At 23.7% G+C, this 11,098-nt stretch overlaps 2 protein-coding genes across 2 annotated transcripts in view; one reads left to right on the forward strand and one right to left on the reverse strand.

Annotated features, from left to right (window-relative positions):
• The first annotated feature begins 300 nt into the window (after positions 1-300).
• Positions 301-7,985, forward strand: LOC126896559 (4'-phosphopantetheine phosphatase). The gene is made up of 12 exons (XM_050669459.1): positions 301-530; positions 909-1,012; positions 1,080-1,282; positions 2,018-2,451; positions 2,524-2,630; positions 3,161-3,323; positions 3,562-3,754; positions 3,818-3,970; positions 4,038-4,125; positions 5,263-5,467; positions 5,542-5,866; positions 7,656-7,985. The coding sequence occupies exons 1-12, from the start codon at positions 434-436 to the stop codon at positions 7,864-7,866; spliced, it is 2,283 nt and encodes a 760-aa protein (XP_050525416.1). The 5' UTR covers positions 301-433; the 3' UTR covers positions 7,867-7,985.
• The window catches only part of LOC126896560 (uncharacterized), a 70,457-nt gene continuing 66,757 nt past the window's right edge, over positions 7,399-11,098 (reverse strand). Inside the window, exon 15 of the mRNA XM_050669460.1 lies at positions 7,399-8,150. Within this exon, the coding sequence (XP_050525417.1) occupies positions 8,021-8,150 (130 nt within the window). The 3' untranslated portion in view covers positions 7,399-8,020. The remainder of the gene's footprint in view (positions 8,151-11,098) is intronic.

Genomic DNA, 11,098 nt, shown 5'->3' on the forward strand with positions numbered 1-11,098 from the left:
GGAGCATTATCAGTTCGTGGCAATCTCCGTAACCCTGTAAAACGTATGAATTGGTATACAGCATGTTATTCCCGCTGAATCTTAAATTTTTATCTTTGTTTCAACCACATATTACACGAAATATAAATATGAATATTATAATTTCATATGATCTGTACTGAAACTTTTTTAGTCAATGAAATGAATTTTGTTAATTTTTTCGATATTATTACTGTAATTAAGAGCATATCGAATAACATTTAATAAAATACTTGCTGTTATCTTACCTTATCACTATCATTAATAAAGTTATCATTGTAGTTACTTGAATATTTTTTATAATATAATAATTTAGATTTTTCTTTACAAAAGGTAATGTTTTAGAATTTAAAAATTTTTGTGTACCACTCGGGTATTGCGTTAAGTTAAATATATTGTTTTATATTGTAATATAATGGAAGAAAAAGGAAATCCTAACAGTATTACACTTCCAGATACTTTAGAAGTGTTTCGTAACTTAAAGAACGCTAAACAATTTGCTATAGATATAGGTAGAGATCTAGATTTACTAGTAACATACATTTGATTTTTATAATTAAGTAATCATTAAAATAAAAGCTAATTATTTACTGTGAAAATTAATATATCACAAAAATTGAAGTTCTAAGTATTTATTCTTTAAACTCAGGATTTACTTTTATTTTTTGAAATTTTAAAGATTTATTGATTTTGTATTAATAAAACAACTAATACTAATAAGTTTCAAAATTTAATAGGTATTTTTTTTTAAATATGTAAATTTAAAGTAATAATCTTTTTTAAAAGTAACATTTATTATAGGATTCAGTTTATTTATTAAAACTTTTTTTGTTGATAATTATTTAATATAAAATTTAAAGCTGTTAGTTATTATATTTTTTCAATTGTAGGTGGATCATTAACAAAACTGGCATATTATTCAACAGTGTCATTTAGAAGAGTTTATTATGCTACTGATAATATTCAAAAAGATAGTGATAAATCCGAAGAAGATGTATGCTATGATATTTATCTCACTTATTTTATTTTACAATAGCTTATATCTATTTTTTAATTTTTAGAAACAAGACAAGTTTGTTTATACATTATCTGAACAAGCTCGACTACATTTTGTTAAATTTGAAACAAAATATATAGAAAATTGTTTAGATTTTATTGCTGAAAACTTAGTTAACACTGATGAACAAAAAGGAAAAAGTATTAAAGCTACTGGAGGAGGAGCACATAAATATAGTAGACTTATTCAAGAAAAATTAGGTTTAGAGTAAGTTGAATATTACAATTAATGTATATTTTATAATTATTTTTCTTATGTTCATTCTGCTAATTTTTTTTAATGTAAAAATGAATTTACAATTACCCCACTTCACCCTATAAATTATATGAACTTATTTGTATTTTTTATTAGGTTATAAACTCATTTGACAACTTGTTTTTTTCCATCATAATTTCTAAAATAGATACTTTTGAAAAATATCCTTTTTAACACTTAACCTGTGTTGTTTTAAAGGATATACATTTTTTAGTAGGTATACGTTTATCTAATAAAAAAATTTTTAATTAACATATACCATAAAAAAATTATACTTATTTACTATTTATATTGTATTGAAGAATGTACGCTCACAATTTTTTTTTTTATAATGGGAATTAGTTCACCTCTTAGTGTACCATTTATACTTATCTAGTTATCTTATACAAATTGTGTGAGACCAAATTGGCTGACCTTGGAATTTTTCTAGTAAAATATTTTAGTTTATTAAAGGTTTTTAATTTTTTTTTTTTGCTTATTATTTCAACATTTTTTTTTTGATATAATGATGGACTTTCCTTATTATTACTACATCTCAAACATCTGGTCAGTATAGACCTACATTTATTATAATTAAATACATTTTATATATTTTTAAAAAATTCTTTATAATTCTATCACTTTTTTTATTATTATGAAAATTATAAATTATGTCAATTTATATTAGAATTTTTTTTTTTACCATAGAGTGGACAAAGAAGATGAACTTACTTGTCTGATCAAAGGTTGTAATTTTTTGTTAAAAAATATAAGTGATGAAGCATTTGTCTACCACAGAAATGGTAGTCCAGAATATGAATTTCAAACAGCAGATCCTCATGTATTTCCCTACATGTTAGTCAATATTGGTTCTGGAGTGAGCATATTAAAAGTAGAATCTGATCATTGCTATGAAAGAATTGGTGGTACAGCTACAGGTGGAGGTACATTTTGGGGCCTTGGAACACTATTAACAAAAGCTAAATCATTTGATGAACTGCTTGAACTAGCTGAAAAAGGAGACCATAGAAAAGCTGATATGCTTGTAAAAGATATTTATGGTGGTGATTACCAAAATCTTGGTATGCATTCAGATTTAATTGCATCGTCTTTTGGTAAAATATGTCCTAGACGAAATTCAGGTTGGTCTTCGAGATTTTTTTTTAATGTATTATTCTTTAAAAATATTATTTAAGTAATTTTTGAAATTTTAGAAAATGATTTTAATGAAGCTGATTTAGCAAGAAGTTTGCTGTTTGCAATTAGTAATGATATTGGACATATAGCTTGTTTATATGCAATGATGCATAATTTAAAAAAAGTATATTCTGTTTTATTAAGTATTTTAAACTTAAATTTGAAAATCATTTGTTATTATTATTTTTATTGATTTATATTTAGTTATCATAGTTTCAAAACAATACTATTATTTAATTTATAATTTTTTATACACATTGCTATTGTGGAAGAAGTAATTATATTGAATTTTTACTTTTGGTATCAATAATTAAATAACTAATTATAATAAATCTTAAAAAATAATAAAAAATGTTAAATTTCTGTTTAATTTAAACATTGTGCATTGTAAAAATGTCTTTTTTTAAATTATTTAAGACTTTTTTAACTTTCTGAAGTTATTCTTCTTTGATTTAATCCCAACTATTAGGAGTTGGCTACCATTATTCTTAACTTTCACTTAACACCATCTCCCATATCATCAACGAACACATCAGCAACCCTTATATTGCGAACTATTCTGAAGTATTTCATAGCATAAAATTTGAAAAAATAATAATATTATGACATAATATATATCCTTGTATATTAGTTATTTAGAATTATACGTTATAGGTATATTTTGGTGGATATTTTCTAAGAAATCATTCACTTAGTATGCATACTATTTCATTTTCAATTAACTTCTGGTCTCGAGGTACAGTTCAAAGTCTTTTTCTTCGCCATGAGGGATATTTAGGTGCTATAGGTGCATTTCTTAAAGGCACTGAAGACTGTGGTTAGTATTAGTATGATAAAAAAAAATTATTATTAAATTAATCTATATTGATTATTAGTTAAAATCAAACCAATTAATATTAGAAATATTTAAATACATATAATATTTAAAATATCTATAGATTATCATGAACTTTTTATTGTGATATTGAAATTATTTAAATAATTATTTATTAATTATTTATTTTAATTTCATAATGTCACATGTAAATTAATTTTTATTAAACATTATTTTAAAGACGGTGATAAATTTTCATGGCAAGAAAACTATGCAGGGAGCGGTAGTAAAAGTACTCGTTTAACTGGTGGAGAAAGTATAGACCAATTAGAATTAGACCGTTGGGAGTCTTTATTGACTTTTTGCCCTTTATTGAGAGATCCTTCTACTTACATTCCAGACACAGTTGATTTGAATTCTGATAGGGAAGCTAGGTATGTAAATTTAGATTAAATTTTTTTTTTTTTACTTCATTTTTTAACTATATAATTTTATAGAGAGTACTGGTTGAATTGTTTTGAACAAAGCATTGAAAACTATGTTAATTATGCTGTTGTCAGTCAACCATCAAGTCTTACTGCTAAGAGTCGTGCTGAAAAATTCAAAGAAAAGTTTATTGCTAGAGTAAAACTACTTAGAATTAAGCCATTGTGAGTAAAATACTTAGAATAAATTAAAAGTTATTAATTTATTTTCAATAACTATTTTTAATTATAGTGCTTATGGTAATTTAACAGTTAGAGGTCTTCTTGATACAATTAATCATTGTCTTAAAGAATTTGATTTTCCTGATCCTTACTTAACTGTAAGTATATATATTAATGTATTATAAATAAGACCTGGCTTTAAAAAAACATTGCAAAATATTCTAAAATTATTCTGTAAAAATGTTTTAAAAATATTAATGCTCTAAATAAATAAAAAATTATACTTAATATTAATAAATATTATATAAAATTTCCTTGAAATAAAAAATATACATTAAAATACCGTAAAACAAGTTAAAGTTTAAATCAAAAAATTATTTTAAAAAAGTTGTTATTTTTTTTTATATACACATAAAATATAAAATTAAAAATATTATTAATACCTAAAGAGAATTTTACATTTTTAAAATAAAGAATTTTAAAAGCAATATGTTGATATACACAAGTGGAACAAAATGTTAGAATAATCTAACTTAAGTTCTATTCTTAAAAAATATTTATAAATAAAAATAAAGGTAATTTAAATCATTTTTAAGGGAGTCAAGTTGCCTAACAAAATATACTGCCCCTTATGAATATTTTCATACATAATATAAAGAAAAGTAATACATATTAAACATTTTCAACCCTATATAGTACACAATCTTAATGTACCTAATTTGAATAAAAAAGTAATTTTTGCATAATTATACTATGAAATGTGTTAAAATAGAAAAAAAAAATGACTTAAACACTTTAAAAATTGCAGAATGCAATCAAAAAGTATCATTTTTAAATTATCCATTAAAAGAATCAAATTTTTGCTTGAAGATCCGGACCCTAAATTTAAATAATAATTTATATTATTTTTAATTTAAACAATTGAAGATTGTCTTTTAATATTAAATTATATACTCATAAAGTAAAAATTAAATAATTAATAAAATCATTTTCAATGGAATAAAAGAAGCAAAAGCACTGTTTTCCATCACATAAAATTAGATGTTAGATTCATGATCACTTATAGTACAATATTTGAAAAATATGTTAATATATACAATGTGTTTTTTCTGTTTTTGAAAAACACATAATTTTTAACAATGATGAATTTTGGTTGAAACCATAATTTTATAATTAAAATTTTTTTAAACAATAAAAAGTTTTTATTATAAAAAATCAATTGTTATTTACATTGTTTATAACACTTTACTTGTCAGATATTTAAGGTTAAAATAATTGAAAGAATTTTATTTCAGCAAAAGCAAACAGAAAATGAATATGCTTTAACATGCCTTAAAGATCGTTTAAAAGAATTGGATTCTTTGAAAATTAAAGAACGACAAATTGAGTTAATTATGGGTGTATTAGCAGGAAATACATTTGATTGGGGTGCTAAAGAAATAGTTGCTCTGATGAAATCAGGACAATTTGACTTTAAACAAGCAAAAAGTAAAATTCCCGGTAAAATCAATTAAACTTTATTAAAAAAATATTATAATTCCCAATTTAATTTAATATTTCTATCAAATTTACAGATAGACCCTGGTTGATAGACTGTTTGGATAATTGGGTGGTAAAAATATGTAATAATGCATATAAAAGAATTGCTATTTTTATTGATAACAGTGGATTTGATATTGTACTAGGAATCCTGCCATTAGCTAGAGAATTCCTTCGTCAAGGTTCTACTGTCATACTGTGTGCAAACTCTGCTCCAGCACTAAATGATGTTACACATTCAGAACTTAAAGTTTTATTACGATATACTTCATCAATTTGTCCCATTATTGCCAAAGGATTGGAGAGGAATAGTTTAAAATCAATGGAAACCGCACAAAGTGGACCTTGTTTAGACTTGAGGTAAAATTAATTTTATGGTATACAATTACCACCAATAAAAAATAACATTTAAATATTTAAATTGGTAAATTATACTATAATTTTTGAGATGTTTATATATTATATAAGCATCTTAACATTTTTTGTTGAAATTGTATCTAAAAATATAATGAATATTATTTTTCTAGTTTAACAAATAAATATATATGTATTTTCTAAAAAAGTTGATATATTTAAAACAAAACCTTTGATTTAGCTATTTTTAGAGTAAAATTTGCAAGTGCCTAGAGTTATAATTCAATTTTTTAAGTGAATTACTTTTTAAATACAGTAGAATTCCGACAATCCGGCACGTTCGGGACAGGCTCTGTGCCAGTCTATCGGGCGGTGCCCTATCCTTTTAGTGTAGGCTTTGCTATAAGAACAATTACGTTAATAATTAAACTAAAAATACAGTATGCAGATACAAAAAAGTTTGTTCTATTGTATTCTACTGTTCTACTGTTGTATGCTGGATTATCGGACTTCTACTGTACTTCATTAAAATTACGCATAAAAGTAAATAGTAAATAAGTACTCATAAATTTATTTGTGACATTATTTTATTTTAATACCAACCATCAATATTGAATTTTGAAGTATTCATTTTGATTACTCCTTAAAAAATCATAACAATGTAATAACTTATTTATAATTATTATAAATTTTATAATAACTAGCAGTTGACATAAGTTCTTTTAGAAATATAAAAATATTTATCAATTTTTTATTAAACACATTAATTGACATTAAGCTATAATGTAAATGGCTTATTTCTATTCAATAGTCATCATCAATATAATTCAAATAAATCATTAATTAAATATAAAATATATATTTAAATAATGTTAAAACCAATAATTAATGTATAAAAATCAAGTTTATTTCCATAATTTTCTTAATATAGACAGTGTTTAATACCACAAAAAAAAAAAAATACAAATAAACTAAAATTTTTATAAATATTAAAATGCTACAGTATCTATATTATATTAATAAGAGATTTTTTTGACCAAATTATTTTGAAATTTCGCTTTGAATATTGTTTATTTTGAAATTTTCTTTTACTGAAAAAAAATGATATATACATGGGAAAATCAAAAAGCAACAACAGGAACACAATACAGTTTTTCCTCTTTTAGAATATTTTAATAAAGAAATTATTATATTATTCCACAAATACTGTATAAATCATATCCATTAAAATTATAAAATATTTACAGAAACTTAAATAAATGATATAAAAACATTCACCACTTAAACAAAACTCAATGGCTAGATGATACCACTACTCACCTCTAGATCCTAGAAATGATATACATCTATACATCAACGGTATCCACATATATGTATACAATATTTCAAAGTTAGAAAAATAATATTTAATTTATTATATATATATACTATATCATATAGGCCATATATACTATACATATATATATATATATACTATGTATATATGGTTAACATATAAAATATGTTAACCATTTTAAAAATATTAATGGGATCAAAAGTTATTAAAGTTGACAGAATTAGGTGGATCAACCAGTATGTTATAAATTTTTTTTAATATTTATAAGATTTTCATTTATACAGGGTGTTCAGTAAGTAAGGAAACAGGTCAATTGTTACAAACAATGAGAACAATAGAAACCCATTTCCTGACTTACTGAACACCTGTATATTAAGCTTTTATTTATTTTCAATGAATATTTATATATTTTCTTACTGTAATTATAAAACAATTTTTTTTAATATTATATTTTTTCAGTCGAATAGGGAGAGAGTTAGCCAATGAATTAAACTCAGTAGATTTAATTGTATTGGAAGGAATGGGTCGAGCCGTTCATACTAACCTTGATGCTCAATTTACTTGTGATTCTTTGAAGCTTGCTATCATCAAAAATAGATGGTTAGCTAAGCGTTTGGGCGGTGACATGTTTTCTGTAGTTTGTAAATATGAAACATTGAAGAACAAATGAATTTGAACAAATATCTACTTTTTTAATAACTTTTTTTTATATATAAAAATTGGATTATGGAATATTTTTATACAACTATCATACCTTTATATTATTTTAAGTAAAAAAAATTATTAATATTTTGTGTTGTTAACATATAATTGTTAACAATTATTTACACCTTCAGCTTATTAGGGACTGGAGAATTTGACATTAGTGCAATATTTGCAGCGTTTAAACCCATTGCAATGGATTCATCTTGGGACTTTCCTTGTAAAATTCCAGAAATATAACCAGCACATAAACTGAAACAAATTGTTATAATATGGTATTGTTAATTATTTTTTACAAATTTAATTTTTGTTAAATTGATATGAATTTTTATTTGTATATACTTTTTTTAAATGTAATATTTTCATTGTTAAAAAAGGAAAAACTTAAGCATTGAACAAATAGTTTTTTATAAGAAATGTGTTCATTAAATTTTAGTTTACTTTTACTTCTAATTCTATACCAATAAATTGTCAAAATAATAAATCATATAACTTAGTTTTTTATGCCATATGAAATCTATGCATAATTTTTTTTTTAAATGTTAAAACTTTGATTTAAATTAATCTAAATCCGTAATAATTTAAACCAAGAGACTTGTTATTTTTATTATAACTTTTTATATTTCTTATTTTGAAATCTATCCGTGTTCAACATAAATTTTCAATTTACTAGTCTAGTATAGTTGACGTAAATTCAAAAAGATTCAATTCGACCCGTGGAAATATAACAGCTATTTATTAGTGGTAATTAAAACAACTCCAATGTGTTTTTGTGTGAAGTCCAGATTTCTTAATGAAAAATAGGTGAAATGAACGCAAGGTATTAGCAAAAATTATAACTGCCCTTACTAAAACATTTGTTTGTTATATTATAATTTGAAAGATATTTTTTTAAATTAATATACTATGAAATAAATAATATATAAATTAAATATTATTTGTAATACGAATAATAAAAAAAGAACATACTCCTTTAACTACAACACTGTATAATATTAACNTGATTTTAATCACTGTCAGATATCATCTATACTTATCTCATCTATGCCACGTCTATACTGTGCTTCGACCCCACTGTGCTACCGTTTTTTTTTAAAATAATGATATTTTCTCATTCCGTATCCAAGTCAACAGTATTATGTGGCCTTTCATACTTCTAATTACAGTTTTGTGGTAATTTTCCTTATTTCAAAGCTCTTCTGTGTCATCTAACAATGTGGACATAAAATCATAGGGAAAGAGTAAAGAGGTGAGTCTCACCACTATGTTTTAAAAACTATGTGGACCCCTTTACAAAATTTCTAAATACGCCACTGTCATCTACAAATTACTGCGAAAATAAAACACTGATTCACCTATTGTTTTCATAATTTATTTTCTAAATTTATTTACTATTAAATTAATTAATTTCCTATCAAATCAATAAATTGATTGATTTGTCACTCGTTAGCATGTAATATGTTACAACGACAACATAAAAGCCATCCTACATAATTCAATAAGGCAGTGCTTTTTGTTTAATGTATATCGTGTTTAAAATTACTGGTCAGTTTACCGCCGTAAAAGCAATTATGGAATTTAGTCGATATTATTGGAACTCTACGCTGTTTAATAATTCACAGTCGAGCATTTACACAAAAATTTTATACTTGTAATTGTTTTTTTTATTAATTACACATAATTTATCAACTAGTTATGCTCAAAAACAGTAAAATATCGTATTTTTTTTATTATTAAATCAACTACTTGAAAAGCAGAAAAAATAGCTTAAATTTTCTGATTATTTGAAAAGTAAAATTACATAACGCAATGAAACACCTTAAATAATAAGGAAGTTATAATATAAATTTTATGAGAATTTATGATCTTAGAATCATATAACCCTGTCGTTCAAAACATTTTAACAGCTGAAAAAATTCAGGCGTTTTATTTTTTTTAGTAAAAAAAAGACTTATAATTATATTGTCCTGTTTCGCGTCTGAAAACAATTATCTAAATGTATACATTTTTTCAATGATAAATTAAAAGCTATGCCTTGACTCTAAAAGAAAATTATTTAAATTTGTAATTTAAAAAACCTGTAAGTTTTAAAACTTAATTGTCTAAGAAATACTTTGTTATGTTTTACGCATTGTGTTTTATTTTAACGAGAATTTTCAACCACATTATGTTTTTCGCTTATTTTTATTTAACTTTAAACGTAAATTAATTACATTCACATTGAATTATGTTCCTCAAATCTCACAGTAAACCACGTATCTTAATAAATGCTAAATCACTCCTTTAAACGTTGTGTGCGAGTTCAACAAAGTAATGATCTTTTATTTTATTTTTCAGTAATTAAGTGTCATCATCAGACATAGCTGTGATAAATTTGTAAAGCATTTTAAAATTAAATTGTAATTACTGAAAGAAATTTTAAATTATCTCTCAAAGTTTAATCATACTTAATTAATTATAAAATTATGAACTTCCAGGTGCATTAAATATAATACTGATACTGAATTGAAATACTGCGACCTATAATAATTTAATTTTAGTGAATATATTACAACTGTAATCATAGCCGGATTTCATATTTTGAGGGTCGTAAGTATATGTTTCAGATGGCCCTAATTGATTATAATCGGGAAATCAATGGCGTAACTGATGGAGGGGTATTATAAAAAACCAACAAAACGAAAATAATTAAGTGTTTAAAATTAACTTTGGAAGAAATAAAAACATTTTTTCTCATACATACTTCATTCTCATAGAAAAATCCACTGAAAATATATCTTAACCAGTCTCATATTAAATGCATACTAATTTNAATTGAATATAAAATTGTATTTACTTTGAATTTTTTTAAACAAGAAAAATTACTTAACAGACAAATAACCATTTGAATTACCTGAAATAGTCTTTTAGCTTCGATGCGAAGCTGAGAAGGTATTAATTTTACTATGATGTGTTTTTTTATTTTTTTATTTTTTTTATTTTTTTTTTTGTGTCTGTGAACGCTCAATCTCAGCTCTCGCTGGACCGATTTTGATGAACAATATGTCAAAAGATCACAAATCGTATCTAGTCGAAGACATTACCCTCAAAAATTGAAAAAAATTCCCTCGTTCCCCGTAAACGGGGGAAATCCCCCAAAAAATTACAAATTTAAAAATCGCTAATTTTCGATATTTTTTCAATTTTTTTTACTTAAAATT

The sequence above is a fragment of the Daktulosphaira vitifoliae genome, unplaced genomic scaffold, assembly GCF_025091365.1.
Source record: "Daktulosphaira vitifoliae isolate Bord-2020 unplaced genomic scaffold, ASM2509136v1 Scaffold_1, whole genome shotgun sequence".
Taxonomy (NCBI): domain Eukaryota; kingdom Metazoa; phylum Arthropoda; class Insecta; order Hemiptera; family Phylloxeridae; genus Daktulosphaira; species Daktulosphaira vitifoliae.

What these genes read in the sequence shown, in the direction of transcription:
- LOC126896559 (XM_050669459.1), top strand. Translation starts at nt 434, where the DNA reads ATGGAAGAAAAAGGAAATCCTAACAGTATTACACTTCCAGATACTTTA. An exon ending in GTGATAAATCCGAAGAAGAT is followed by an intron (nt 1,013 to 1,079) that starts GTATGCTATGAT and finishes TTTAATTTTTAG; the next exon opens with AAACAAGACAAGTTTGTTTA. An exon ending in AATTCTGATAGGGAAGCTAG is followed by an intron (nt 3,755 to 3,817) that starts GTATGTAAATTT and finishes ATAATTTTATAG; the next exon opens with AGAGTACTGGTTGAATTGTT.